The sequence below is a fragment of the Choloepus didactylus genome, chromosome 3 (assembly GCF_015220235.1).
Source record: "Choloepus didactylus isolate mChoDid1 chromosome 3, mChoDid1.pri, whole genome shotgun sequence".
In the NCBI taxonomy this organism is placed as follows: domain Eukaryota; kingdom Metazoa; phylum Chordata; class Mammalia; order Pilosa; family Megalonychidae; genus Choloepus; species Choloepus didactylus.
The window spans coordinates 160,932,341-160,948,024 of record NC_051309.1 but is presented as its reverse complement, the minus strand read 5'-3'; the positions used below and the strand labels follow the sequence as shown (position 1 = coordinate 160,948,024).

At 39.5% G+C, this 15,684-nt stretch overlaps 1 protein-coding gene across 1 annotated transcript in view; it reads right to left on the bottom strand.

Moving 5' to 3' along the window:
- The window catches only part of ARHGAP10 (Rho GTPase activating protein 10), a 317,107-nt gene that overhangs the window by 21,838 nt on the left and 279,585 nt on the right, over window positions 1–15,684 (bottom strand). The window contains exon 20 of the mRNA XM_037830782.1: window positions 2,062–2,221. Within this exon, the coding sequence (XP_037686710.1) occupies window positions 2,062–2,221 (160 nt within the window). The remainder of the gene's footprint in view (window positions 1–2,061; window positions 2,222–15,684) is intronic.

Below are 15,684 nucleotides of genomic sequence, written 5' to 3'. Positions count from 1 at the left end.
AAGCTGTTTATAATAAGGCATGTCTAGAACCATAGGTGGGAATTTGTTAGAAATGCATATTTTCAGGCCCTACCTCAAACCTACTTAATCAGAAACTCGGGGGGCGGGGGCAGCAGTATGGTTTTATTTAACGAGCCCTCCAGATGACACCAATGGCTGCTTAAGTTTGAAAAGCCCTCATCTATATACTAAAGCATATTTCCTAACTTAATTAATGATAAATCTGGACTGAGATATACTTACATACAAATTCTTTAAAATACATGCAAGAAACATTCTATATACTTAAGAGAATTATAGATGCATTTTATCCAAGGCGTAGGGAAAAAAATCAAGTTTTTGGAGTAGGAGATTATCTATAAATATAACAAAAATCTCCTTTCCAGACTTGCTTCAATTACTTTTATTTTCCTCCCTTTATGGCCTCCCAAGGTTGGATTGCTTTCCATGACATTTAAAAATGTGTATGAATAGGAAACTGGGGAATTCACTCCGCATTTGATTTATGACCAAAAATATCAAGCTCTTCATGTTTCAGGCAATGGACATGTTGTGCATTGAGCACTGGATGTCTCGCTGCTCATAATGTCACTTTTCCGCCAAACCACCGTGGAAGGAGGATGACTGACTAAACTGTTCTCTACTGAATGTGAAATATGTTTACTAAAAGAAACAATTAGGACCTGGTTTTCACTATTGAAAACACACCACACACACACACACACACACACACACAGGCCAAATTCCACCCCAGGTCTGCCCAGGATTACAGATTCTGGGTTCCTATGTAATCAAGGTAATTGTTGCCCTATAGTGCTAAAGTGAAAGAGAATCTTTGTTATGGACAAAGATAAAAGTGGCAAGCATATTTGAGTCATAGGTCATTTAAATCCACAAGACACAATATTGAGCATTTAAATATACATATATGATAATCTTGAAAGGAAAAAACAAATCTCATCTGGAGGATATGTTTCTATACTTTGACTTTCACTCTGATTTTCAGTTTGGTTGTCAAACACTTCAGATCACCCCAAAATTCTAGCATACCAAATTTCTTCCAGCCTCTCTTAATACTTAATAAGTTCATAATGATTTCATGTAAATCTAGCAAGTAACTATAAAAAGCCAAGTAATGTGAGGAATACTTTCCAATTCCATTTAAAGGCCCACAAATGCCCAGCCAGAGTCAGATGACATCAGTATCTGATTTATTTTAAACATTTTTGGTTTAAAAAAATATAACACTTTAAAAACAGGAAACCAAAATACCCTCAAGCTGAATTATAAATTTATTTTTTGGATGTAACTGAATTGACTGATCAAGTAATGCCATGTACTTATTAGTGGAGTTGTTTCTTTTATCTTCTTCAAGCATCTTTGTGAACTTTGACGCCCTTTTGACACCCCACACCACCACCAACCTGCATTTACTCCACAACCTCAGTCAACACCAAAAGACAAACCCTCCGGGGTCAAATCAGGTCCTTGGTATTTTGTTTGCATTAGTATTATTTGTACTAGTGCACCTGAGCTGATGTATCTGTACAGGCCTGGCACTGCATCCCACCAACAAGATAAAATCAGATCTTTCACCCATCAATTCTCAACTATGCAGGGCGCCATGGAGTAAAATAGAGCAAGTTGCTAGTATAAAGCTCTCAAAAATTCCTATCACTGAAGTACCATTCCACAGACAGCTTCAAGAGTCCATCCATCACAGTGCAGGCATTCTTATTATTGCTAAATATTTGCACAGCTAGTGAGCAAACATTCTGAGTACAACAGTAACAAATTTCCTTTTGCACAACCCAAACTTGCTACAAATTGAACTCAGAACAGATTTGACGTAGCACTCACCCACCCCTTCCATACTGGGAACACAGACGTCATTAAACACAGGCCTGGCTAAATTCATGTATCCTTCTCCCTTCGGCAGCCCCAAAGATAAGAGAACAAGAGTTCAATCTAATGGTTTCAGTACCCACCAGCCACATAAACCCCAAGATCAAGTTTCCCTTCCCTCCTTCTCTCAGCACCAAAGAGTGCACAGTTACTTACACAGCGGATCCCCAGTCCCCAAAGCCATCTCCATCGGCAAGAAGGTGGTTTTTGTCTAGTCCAGGAAGCCCATGTCCGGGTGCAGTGGTCGGAGGTGGGGAGGAAAGCGAGTCTAGGCTGCTGCTCGGGGTGCCCTCCCTAGGTGGGTTGGGGCCATCACCTAGAAGTAAAAGAGGGCAGCAAATTTCAAACAAATGCTTAGAAAAGGGAAAAACAAAAACAAAAACAAACAAAACAAAACCCCATTAATAATTACATGGCATTACTTGATTAGTCAATTAAAATACCTGCAAAATTCAAGCTGAGAGTATCTTGGTATCCTGTGTTTAAAGTTCGCCTTTTTTTTTTTTAAACCAAAGATGCCTAAAGTAAGTCACAGAGCAAGGAGTATTTTCCCCACAAGAAAACACAATAGTCAAAATCAGGCCAAATGGAAGATGAACACCTTGATATTAACCACAATAACTTCCTGATCTATAAGGAGCACAGTGGTAACCTCAAGAACAATTAAGAGCAGTTACCAGCCCCACAGAGGTCATCTGCTTAGGTCCCACCCACTTCATGGATTTTTAAACCATTCCCAGTCACCACCTATTGCATAATAAATTAAACAACTTTAAAGGGACCTAGTCTCTTGAGCTGCTATCTTGGGTTTAAGAGCCCGACTTACGAATATCTCTGGACCTAGAGAAACTTCCATTCCTCTATGAACAATGGAGGAATGTTATATAACACATAACAGGGAGGATGTTATATAAGACTCAGGTCCCTGTGGTGAATGCAGGAGATGAATTTAAACCAAAACTAAAAGCAGTTTTTAAATGGGTTGCATGATCCGTGAATTCACAGAGACCACAATATGAAATACTTAAGCATCATTTACACACATTATGGGTTTGGGAGGAAAATGCAGAACACAGAAAAAGAGAGCTCGCAAGAGCAGCTGCTTTCCCTCAACCAGTCTTCTCCTTCCACAGTACTTCCAGCTACCATAAAACACACCTGCACAGTTTCCACCAGAACTTGGACACCACCCCCCCGCCCCAGCCAAATCCACTCACCATTAAGAATTAATCCTCTGGGATGCCCTATAGAGGCAGTAACTTCCCCTTAGGATGGCACTGACGTGGACAAACTGTTTATGACCCCGGTTTGATCTTCTAACAGATCGAACCTTCTTTATTTCATTAGTCCTAGGTCCTAAAACCACAGTATGCATGAACACCACAAAGAGCTAGGAATTTGCTCTCAACAAACCATCTCAGACATATTTTGGTTCTACCAATAATGAAGCACAAAAAAAATTCCAGGCTCTGATCAAACTAGATCCCAAGATGCTAATCTTGAAAACTGACTGTGCTAAACATTCGTATTTACCTCTGATCCAACTTACAAATAAGGCTGAGAGAGGGAATCTTAGAGACAGAAATCGAGAAGCATGGAATTCAAGGAAGTAGGAGTTAGAGATGGTGGTGGTAACTGGAAGAAAAAATTCCTTATGGGGGCAGTTAGGGAGGGAGATCTGGATGATACTGTGCGAAAGATTCTTGTAAGGAAGAGTTTTCTGAGCTTTTTCTTCCATGAGGATATTGGAGGGTAGGAAAGGGGATATGGTAGGGCAGGAGAGAAACCCTATCTCCGTGGGCAAGCTTTTCTCCCTGGTTTGGTCTCCCTGTAAGGCCTGGAGCTGGCTCAGTTCACAAATGTACAGTTTAGAATAATGTATGATCCCACTGTCAATGAAGTCACTTTTTCCACAATGCTTCACCACCAAAGCATTTAGCTAATTTGAGTAATTCAGACCCAAGTAGAAGGCCCAATTTCCAAGCAAATGAGCAGAAACCCACTGATAGACCAATGCTATGATTGCTTTTTTTTTTTTTAATTTTTATTGGGATTGTTCAGATACCATACAATTATCCAGAGTGTACAATCAGTTGCCCCTGGCACCCTCATACAGCTGTGCATCCATCACTGCACTTAATTTTTGTTCAATTTTTAGAACCTTTTCATCACTCCAGACAAGAAATAAAGTGAAAGATGTAAAAAGAAAAAAAAAAGAAAAGAAAAGAAAAGGAAACTCGAATCCTCCCATATCCCTAACCAACCCCCTCAATTGTTGACTCATAGTGTTGGTATAGTACATTTGTTACTGTTTATGAAAGAATGTTGAAATACTACTAACTGCAATATATAGTTTGCAATAGGTATATATTTCTTCCCTATATGCCCCTCTATTATTAACTTCTAGTTGTATTGTCATACGTTTGTTCTGGTTCATGGAAGAGTTTTCTAATATTTGTACAGTTAATCGTGGACATTGCCCACCATAGGATTCAGTTTTATACATTCCCACCTTTTGACCTCCAACTTTCCTTCTGGTGACATATATAACTCTGAGCTTCCCCTTTCCACCTCATTCATGCGCCGTTCGGCACTGTTAGTTATTCTCACATCTTGCTACTGACACCTCTGTTCATTTCCAAACATTTAAGTTCGTCCTAGTTGAACATTCTGCTCATACTAAGCAACCACTCCCCATTCTTAAGCCTCGCCCTATATCTTGGTACCTTATATTTCATGTCTATGAGTTTACATATTATAATTAGTTCTTACCAGTGAGACCCTGCAGTATTTGTCCTTATGTGTCTGGCTTATTTCACTTAGTCTATTGCCCTTGAGGTTTTGTCATCAACCCATTTTTTTTTTTTAAGATGGTTTTGTTCATACACCATACATTCCACCCTAAGTAAACAATCGATGGTTCTCTGTATGGTCACATATTTATGTGTTCACCACCTTCACCACTATCTATATAAGGACATCTACATTTCTTCCACAAGGCAGGAGGGAGAGTCAAAGAAGGTAGAGAGGCAAAAGAAAGAGGAAAAAAAATGACAACTAAGAAGTAGGAAAAGGAAAAGTAACCTTAAATCAAAGTAAAGAGTCAGACAACACCACCAATGTCAAGTGTCTAATATGCCTCCCCTATCCCCTACTCTTATCTGCATTTACCTTGGTATATCGCCTTTGTTACATTAAAGGAAGCATAATACAATGATTCTGTTAGTTACAGTCTCTAGTTTATGTTGATTGCATCCCTCCCCCAATGCCTCCCCATTTTTCCTTGCAAGGTTGACATTTGCTTGTTCTCCCTCGTAAAAGAACATATTTGTACATTTTGTCACAATTGTTGAACATTCTAGATTTCACCGAGTTACACATTCCCAGTCTTTATCTTTCTTCCTTTCTTCTGGTGTCTCACATGCTCCCAACCTTCCTCTCTCAACCGTATTCACAGTTATCTTTGTTCAGTGTACTAACATTGCTGTGCTACCATCTCCCAAAATTGTGTTCCAAACCACACACTCCTGTCTTCTATCACTCTGTAGTGCTCCCTTTAGTATTTCCTGTAGGGTGGGTGTCTTTTTCACAAAGTCTCTCATTGTCTGTTTGCCGGAAAATATTTTGAGCTCTCCCTCATATCTGAAGGACAGCTTTGCTGGATATAGCATTCTTGGTTGGCAGTTTTTCTCTTTCAGTATCTTAAATATATCACACCACTTCCTTCTTGCCTCCATGGTTTCTGCTGAGAGATCCACACATAGTCTTAATAAGCTTCCTTTGTATGTAGTGGATTCCTTTTCTCTTGCTGCTTTCAGGATTCTCTCTTTGTCTTTGACATTTGATAATCTGATTAAGTGTCTTGGCGTAGGCCTATTCAGATCTCTTCTGTTTGGAGTACGCTGTGCTTCTTGGATCTGTAATTTTATGTCTTTCATAAGAGATGGGAAATTTTCTTTGATTATTTCCTCTATTATTGCCTCTGCCCCCTTTCCCTTCTCTTCTCCTTCTGGGACACCAATCATACGTACATTCTTGTACTTTGTTTCATCTTTAAGTTCCGGAGATGCTGCTCATACTTTTTCATTCTTTTCTCCATCTGCTCCTTTGCGTGTAGGCTTTCAGGTGTTTTGTTCTCCAGTTCTTGAGTGTTTTCTTCTGCCTCTTGAGAGCTGCTGTTGTATGTTTCCATTGTGTCTTTCATCTCTTCTGTTGTGCCTTTTATTTCCATAGATTCTACTAGTTGTTTTTTAGAACTTTCAATTTCTGCCTTATGTATGACCAGTATTTTCTTTACAGCCTCTATCTCTTTTGCAAAATATTCTCTAAACTTTTTTAATTGATTTAGCATTAGTTGTTTAAATTTCTGTATCTCAGTTATAGTGTACGTTTGTTCCTTTGACTGGGCCATAACTTCGTTTTTCTTAGTGTAGGTTGTAGTTTTCTGTTGTCTAGGCATCTGACCACCTAGGCCACCCCGATCAGGTTTTCCCAGGTGAGAACAGGCTCAGGTCACAGAAGGAGGAAATACTCAGTATCTGGTTTCCCTGACGGTTTTTCTTAGAGAATTGATACACCTGTGCTTTTCTGCCCAGCAGGTGCACCTGTCAGTCTGTCACTGGCTGGTGTAAGAGGGTGTGGCCTGTGGCTCTCCTCCCCCAGGCTCTGGAGTCTGGTTCCGGAAAGGTGGCAGTAGAGCTGGGCCCCTCCCTTTCCTCTTTGCTCCCTTTCCTCTATGCCCCCTCCAGAGAGGTTATCTGAATATCAATAAGTTCTTTGTTTCTCTGACTCTGCTGATCAAAGTGTTTTGATTTTAAAATGGTTGAGGCTGTCTTTACTGCGAAGCGCTGCAGGCTGAAAACGGCTGAGGTTTTCTCCACAGAAAAAGGGACAGAAAACCTCCCAGGTTCACCCGTCACCCAGAGATAGCACCTGATCCTCTGGGCTCCCCGTCCTGAGACAGATATGTCCCCCGACTCTCCCAAGGTCAGTTGTCACCAAAAGCCTTTGTCTGCTTGTTGATGATTTGCTGTCTGTATTGAGCAGTTAACATTAGAACCCCAGTTGGAGCTGGGCTGAGAGAGTGCTGCTTTCTAGCACCACAAGGCTTCCATGAGGGAGGGGCTCTCGGCTCTCGGCTCTTGGCTCTCGGCGCGTCTGCAGTTTTACTTACAGATTTTATGCTGCAATCTCGGGCATTCCTCCCAATTCAGGTTGGTGGATGATGAGTGGACAGTCACGTCTGTCTCCCCGCGGTTATTCCAGGTTATTTACTAGTTTTTTGGTCATTTACAAATTGTTCCGTGGGAGACTAACAGTCTTCCACTCCTCTCTATGCCGCCATCTTAGCTCCTATGATTGCCTTTTGATGTATTTTCTTTCTGGAACACAGTCCACTTCGGAACAAAGGCTATCTCTTCCCCTGGGCCTGGATAGCTCAACTCCATCCAGTCCTGTTTGCAAATAAGCCCAAGGGCAATAAGGGGCAGGAGCTCCAGCTTTCCCAGGCCCACCCCTGTGTCCCTCGGTCATCCTGAGCAATGAGTACCTTCAAAATGAAGAGGATCGTAAATGTAACCCCAGCACAGACCCTAAGTAAGCTTGCACATTTACCTGCACTAGAGGTGCCAATCAGGGCTTGGCTGGAAGTAGCAACTATGGTCAGTTCTAAGGCAGAACAGGATCAAACCTCAGAATTGAGTCAGATACAAGCAGTACTGGGTTTGAGGGGACTAGACCCTGGGCACTGGTCCTCCCCAGGCACACTACCTATCTGCCGGGCAGGGCATGACACAGCACAGGCAGCAAAGGGGAGCCTGGGACCGGCTCACACCTGACTCGTTCCTACAGGGAGACACCTGTCAATGAGAGGCAACTGGGGAAAACTAGAGACGAAGCATCTAATGTTACTTTTAAAAGATGCCTGCAACGTTTTTACAGCCAAATCCACTAACTTATTTACCTTTCCTCTAATCCTTTTCCCAGGCAGACTGACACAGCACAAATGGTCATTCAACACATTAAATCACATTATATTAAGAGAATTTCTCTCTTATTTTTGGCCAAACCCTGGCAATTTGAACCCTTATGTGAAAAAAATATTGGTAGAAGGGAGTATGTTTACACAGCCTGCTCAGATGAAGAGCTAACTCACCCTGCTCTCCAAGTGCACAGAATTCCTTCTTCCTCCACTGTCAGGAATGAATTTATCTACTTAAGAGAATCGTTGAATTTGAGGGAACACTAATATCAGGAACATAAATATTAACTAATACTATTTCTGCAACTTTGGGTCATCAAAAATCATTAAAGTATTACTTGTTAGCTAGCATGAAACTAGTAAGACTTTTTAAAAATTCGATGTTCAATGACTTCTGGAATAAAAATTTTAATTCCTACGCAACTAATTTGTAATTGAGAACTAAAGTCAGGTACTGGCATCATTTTTCACCTTCCGTGTCCTCTGAGTGGTCACACAGCTCTTTCCTTAGGTATTACACGTTAACGCGGATCTACAAATAGACAAATCACCTGTGAATAAAAAGGTTATTCCCGGTAAGTGAACAAAACGGTGTTAAAGGACTTTCATTTTGAACAGAATCCAAGATAAGAAACTCACTGGTAATAGAACTACTGCCATCTAGAAGAGAGAATGACATCCTCACAGCACCCAGCTTAATTCATGCCTTCCCCACAAAGCACTGGCCAACCCTGTTCCTGCCTCTTCTCTCCTATCTCAGGACTACCAGCCAAAATCAGTTTTTTGCATTTCAAGGTCATCTAATGGTTTCATAACCTGGTTTTAGTTCCCCGTTTCTGTTATACATTTTTTTGAGGGTAGAGACCATGCCTCTGTCTTGGTAATTTTTAAACAAAACAACCCAGTGCTAGGCAAATTGGGAATCTTTAGAAAATACTGTGGACTCACTACTACATGCAATAACATTAACATGGATAGCCACTGCCTCTTGGAATTAAGAAGCGACAAAAATCTAGAAGCCTCAAAGTCGTCTTACAAAATTTTCACACACCTTCCAATCGTCATCATCCCCCCTTCTAAGCCACGAAGTTCTCTCTCACCCTCTTTATTCACTCAGCAAGCATTTGCTATCTACACCTACGGAGGAGGCACATCACAGATGCTGAGTTATAAACGTGAAGAATCAGTTCCCAGTCTGAAGATGCTCACAGTGTAGTGAAGATAGCCCGGTGAAGAAACAAACACCACAAAAAGTGGTGTATGCTTTAATATGATTGTTATCAAGAGCTTTGAGACCACAGACAAATCCAAACCTGCCAGTTTTGCGGGTGAAATACATGTGGGAGTCCACAGGAACAGGAAGAAATTATTGCCAGATTTTTGAGGAAAGAGCTCCTGGTGGAGAAGACATCAAGGTTGAAAGCAGAGAAACAGGAGAGGATGTAGCACTTTTCAGAACCATAAGTAGTTGGATTTGGCTGAAGGATACCAGTGTAGGGAGAAAGGAGGAAGCAGGGTGAAGAGCTTTGCTTAAAACATTGAAGTATAATAATTTATTCTACAAGCTGCAGGAAATTATTGCAAGGATTAAGCAGGCAAATGACATTATTCAGGGAAGATATTCAAGAGATATTCAGCTATTACAGTCATTAGAAATTGGTGAATAAAAGTGGAAGGTAAGAAAGGAACCTAAGATGACCCTTAAATTCTTGGCTTAGACAACTGGGTGAATGCTGAATCATTATCTGAAATAGGGAATAAAAAACAAGGAACAAACTGGGTGTGAGAGATAAGACTAGCTTTAGACATGTTGCATTTAAGGTGCCAAAAGAAAATCCAGGTGAAAATATCCAGAGGACAGGTGGTTATACAACTTTAGAGCTCAGGAGAAAATGGGGTAGTTTTACTGACTTGGGAGTCACATAGGCAGATTTATATTCATGGCATTGAATGGAAAGAATAAAGATGTAAAAATGTAACAGAACCTTGAAAAACTTCAGATTTAAGGAGGAGGCTTCTCTTAAAGCAATACTAGATTATTGTTTTGTTGTTATTTTAAATACAGAAAAGTGTTATTTTGCAAGGACTTAGGATTCAATCACAGATGAAGATACCCACAAAATCTGGACAAACGGGTATTCAAGAGGACATGCTTTTCATGACAGCAATTGGGTTTCACTATTCTGTCTGATTTCTTTATGAGCCTGAGCACATTAATAGATGTTATACTTCCATGATAAACTGAAATGATCTTCAGAAAATGGTAGAAAATCAGAGCAAGAAAAGGAAATAAAAACTTATTAATTCTACCATATCTAACAGTTTTGAAGATGTTTATCAACTAAATTTAACACACTAATAAACTCTTATGCTAGCTAATTGAATTTTCCTGTTCTGATAATGAAAAACTATTCTCTCCATTTACATTCAACTTCCTGGACATTTCACATAAAATAAATAGAATTGGTTCTGCATTCCAGAAGGGGTCAAGGCTTTTGAGTTCTTCATCCCATTTCATCCATCTCTTCTAACACATATTTCCTTAATGTAAAGAAGTCAGAGAGAGCTCCCTCTGAATCCCTTCCCTGCTTTTCTTCCTTTTGGCTTAATATGTTTGGGTACAGGATGAAACCACAGCAGTTTTCTTTATGCCACAGAGATGGACTGTCACACCAGCAAGTCTATTCCCATGGTTCCCACCCTTCAACAACCTGGAACGTGCATTAGCAGAAGGAAGGAAGAAAAGAAAAAGAAACAATAACAGAAAAAAGAAAACAACTTTTCCTGGGAACTTCCAGGGAAGCTGGAGGAGTAAGGAACTGCAGCACTCATTCCTCTCCAAAAACAGCTAGCAGACAAGCAGAAACTGTCTGAAACAACTGTTCTAGGGCTCCAGAGACCAGGATATCATTGTACGGCATCCAGATAAAAGTGAGACAAAGGGGCTGAGACGCTGCCATAAAACACTGAGGAAAGCTCTCAGAGGTGGCTGCTGGTGCCCATCCCCACTCTCAAGTCTCAGCCCTCGGTCTGGTCCCTGGCTAACTGCTGCAGATGGAGAGGGACATGCAAGCCCTCTTTCCCCGAGAACAGAAGGGCTCACAGCTGATTAATGATCATGGCTTTTGATCAGCAAATAGGAATCACTGAATCCTGGCTTTGAGCTGTGGTTTTAGCCCATCCCAGGCAGGGAACACAAGTCATTATTTCAACCCCACCCATGACAGGGGCGAAGGCTGTGGAAGTTCAAAGATGCAGGGCCCCTTAAGGCTGCGAGAAAAATTTTGCTGAAGCGTGCCATCTGCTGGGAAGGCCAGGAAAGTGTAGCTTCAAGGACCCATTAAAAAGGTTTTTGGCCTCTTTTCTGACTCTCTCCTGAAGGGCTCTTTTGAACTGGTCTGAGCCCACTTTGTGGGTCCCTAGATCTATTTTGGCTGGAAAACACTGACCTGGAAAAGTCATCTCTGGGAAGACCCTCCTCCCAGAATTTGCCCTCAATGCAAAAGCAGCTAGAGGCAATGAAAGGAGTGTAAAAAAAAAAAAATTCTGGGAAACAAGTGTCAAAGAAGAGCCTTAACACCAAGGCAAATCAACAATAAAACTTAGGTAAAAGAGAGAAACTGACTTTCAGAGTAAACCATCATGATAATCAGATGCCTAGACATCAGGGGGAAAAAAAAAAGAAAAAAAAAAAAAAAAAAATTACAAGCCAACAGGAAGATATGGCACAGAGAAGGGAACAAATTAAAACTTCATAGGGAACAGTATTTGGAACAACTAATCAAAGATGCTCAAACAAATCCCCTAGCTAAAGAGATAAAGGGTATTAAGAAGAGTTTGTGAGCAGAAAGAAGATTTTGAAAGCATAAAAATAAACCTAACAGAAATTATGGCAAAGAAAGGCCCAAGAAAACACTAGAGGCATACAACAGCAGATTTGAAAAGGCAGAAGAATCAGCAAATTATAAGACAGGACAATCAAAATCTTACGGACAGAAGAACAAATAGAGAGCAATTAAAAAACTTGAGCAGGGTCTCAAGGAATTGAATGACGGTATGAAACAGAAAAACATATGCATCATGGATGTTACAGAAGGATAAGAGAAGGGAAAAGGGGTGTTCCAGTTTGCTAATGCTGCCATTATGCAAAACACCAGAAAAGGACTGGCTTTTATAAAGGGGGCTTATCTGGTTACAAACTGACAGTCTGAAGTCCATGAAAATGTCCAAATTAAGGCATCAACATAAGTATACCTTCAGAGAAGGAAGGTCAATGGCGTCCGGAAAACCTGTGGCTGGCGACTGCTGATCCTGGATTGTGTTCCAGCTCCTCCCTCAGCTCCTGTGCATTCTTCAAAATGTTGCTCTTAGGGTGTTTTGTCCTTTCTCAGCTTCTCCAGAGCAGACAATGGGCTAGCATCCCCAAAGTGTCACCAAAAGTCTGCTTTCAATGGCCATCTCCAAAATGTCTCTCTAAGTTGCAGCTGTTCGTTCCTTCTGTCTGAGCTCTTATAGAGCTCAGTAAACTAATCAAGACCCACACTGAATGGGTGGGGCCACACCTCCATGGAAATAATTTAATCAAAGGTATTACCCACAGTTGGGTGGGTCACATCTCCATGGAAACAATCAAGAGGTCACACCCTAATAAGAAAGATTAGTCAATCTGCCCCCACAAAGATGACAATTAAGAACACAGCATTTTGGGGGACATAATTTATCCAAACTGGCACAAGGGGCATAAAGAATATTTGAGGAAATAATGGCCAATAATTTCTCAACCCTTACAAAAGACATTAATATACATGTACAAGAAGTGCAATGTACTCCAACCAGAATAAATCCTAATACAGCTACTCCAAGACACATACTAATCAGAATGTCAAATGCCAAAAATAAAGAGGAAACTGTGAAAATAGCAGGAGAAAAGCAATTTGTCACATACAAGGGAACTGCAATACAACTAAGTTTTGATTTCTCATCAGAAACCATGGAGGCAAGAAGGCAGTGGCATGATATATTTAAGGAACTGAAAGAGAAGAACTGCCAACCAGGAATTCTTTAGCCAGCAAAACGTCCTTCAAAAATGAGGAAGAGCTTTAAATACAAAAAAACAAACTGGAAGAGTTCATCAACAAGAGATCTGCCGTACAAGAAATTCCAAAGGGAATTTGACAGGCTGAAAGGAAAAGACAGGAGAGAGAGCCTTGGAGGAGAATGTACAAAAGAAGATTATTTGTAAGTATAACTAAAAGGGTAAAAAGAGAGACAAAAATAAGATAGAACACATAAAAACCAAAGGATACAATGGCTGAAGTAAGTACTGCCTTACATTAGTAACATTAAATGTTCATGGATTAAACACACCAGTCAAAAATACAGATTGGCAGAATGGATGAAAAAGTATGATCCAACTATATGCTGTCTAAAAGAGACTCACCTTAGACACAAAGACACAATAGGTTGAAAGCAGAAGGCTGGAGAAAGTCCACACAAACAAAAACCAAAAAAAGAGCTGGGGTAGCTATACTAATATTGGACAAAAATAGACTTTAAATACAAAACTGTTATAAGAGACAAAGAAGGACACTATGCATTAATTAAAGGGGCAATCCATCAAGAATAATTAATAATCATAAATACTTATGCACCTAATCAGGGTGCCCCAAAATATGTAAAGCAAATACTGGAAAAACTAAAGGGAGTAATAGTTGTTCGTTCAGTAATAGTTGGCGACTTCAATACACCACTTTCATCAACAGATACAACACCCTGACAGAGAATCGATAAGGAAACAGAGAACTTGAATAATATGATAAATGAACTAGACCTAACAACAAATACAGAATGCTGCACCCCAAAACAGGAGGATATACATTATTCTCAAGTGCTCATGGATCATTCTCCAGGATAGACCACAGGTTAGGTCACAAAACAAGTTTCAATAAATTAAAAAAGACTGAAATTAGAGCACATTATCTGACCATAATGGAACTAGAAAATACAGAAATGTATGGAGATTAAATAACACACTCTTAAACAATCAGTAAGTCAAAGAAGAAATTACAAGCAAAATCAGTAAAAATCTCCCGATGAATGAAAATGAAAAGACACCATAACAAAACTTATGGGACGCAGCAAAGGCAGTGCTGAGAGGGAAATTTTTAGCCCTAAATGCCTACATTAAGAAAAAAGGGCTGAAATCAAAGACCTAACTACACACCTGGAGGAACTAGAAAAAGAACAGCAAACTAATCCCAAGCAAGCAGAAGAAAAAGAAATAAAGATTAGAGCAGAAATTAAAAAAAAAACAAGAATAAAAAACAATAGAATTAAAATCAAAACAGTCTGTTCTTTGAGGGGATCAAACCCTTAGCTAGGCTGAAAAGGAAAAAATGAGAGAAGATGCAAATAAATAAAATAAGAAATTAGAAAGGGGCATTACTACTGACCCCACAGAAATAAAAAGGATCATAAGAGTATATCATGAACTGTATTTCAACAGATTAGACAACTTAGATGAAATAGACAAATTCCAAGAAACACACAAACAACCTATACTGACTCTAGAAGAAATGGAAGACTTCAAGAGACCAATTACAAATAAAAGGATTGAATCAGTCATCAAAAACCTCCCAAGAAAGAAAGACATAGGATCAGATGTCTTCACAGGTGAATTCTACCCATCATTCCAAGAAGAGTTCAGACTCTTCCAAAAACTTGAAGAGGAGGGAACAATACATAACTCATTCTATGAAGCCAACATCACCCTAATACCAAAGTCTGATAAAGATACTACAAGAAAAGAAAATCAGAGACCAATCTGTTTAATGAATATAAATGCAAAAATCCTCAACAAAATTTTTGCAAATCAAATCCAACAATACACTAAAAGAATTATACACCAGGATACAGTGGGTTTTTATCTTGGGTACACAAGAGAGGTTCAACACACAAAAAAAATAAATTAATGTAATACAGCCCATTAACAAATCAAAGGGAGAAAAACACATGATCATCTTGATTGATGAAGAAAAGGCATTAGACAAAATCCAGCATTCTTCCCTGATAAAAATACTGCAAAACACAGGAATAGAAGAAAACTTCCTAACATGATAAAGGATATATATGAAATACCCAGAGCTAACATAGTATTCAATGGTGAAAGACTGCAAGATTTCTCTCTAAGATCTGAATAAGACAAGGAAGCCTACTGTCACCACTGTTATTCAACATTGTGCTAGAAGTGCTTGCTAGAGCAGTTAGGCAAGAAAAAGAAATTAAGGGCATCCAAAATAGAAAGGAAGAAGTAAAACTTTCAGTATTGGCAGATAACATGATCCTATTTAAACAAAGACCCAAAAAATCTAGAACAAAGCTACTAGAGCTAAAAAACAAATTCAGCAAATTGGCAGGGTACAAGATCAATATGCAAAAATCAGCAGTGTTTCCATACACATAGTAATGAGCAATTTGAGGAGGAAATCAAGAAAAAAATTCCATTTACAATATCAACTAAAAGATATTCAAATATCTACAAATAAATTTAACAAAGGCTGTAAAGGACCTGTAGGCAGAAAACTACAAAACATTGCTAATATAAATCAAAGAAGACCTAAACAAATGGAAGGATGATCTGTGTTCATGGATTGGAAGACTAACTTTCGTTAACATGCCGATTCTATCCAAACTGGTTTACAGATTCAATGCATTCCCAATCAAAATTCCAACAGCCTACTTTATATGAATTGAAAAGCCAATCATCAAATTTATTTGGAAGGGTAAGGGGCCCAAATACC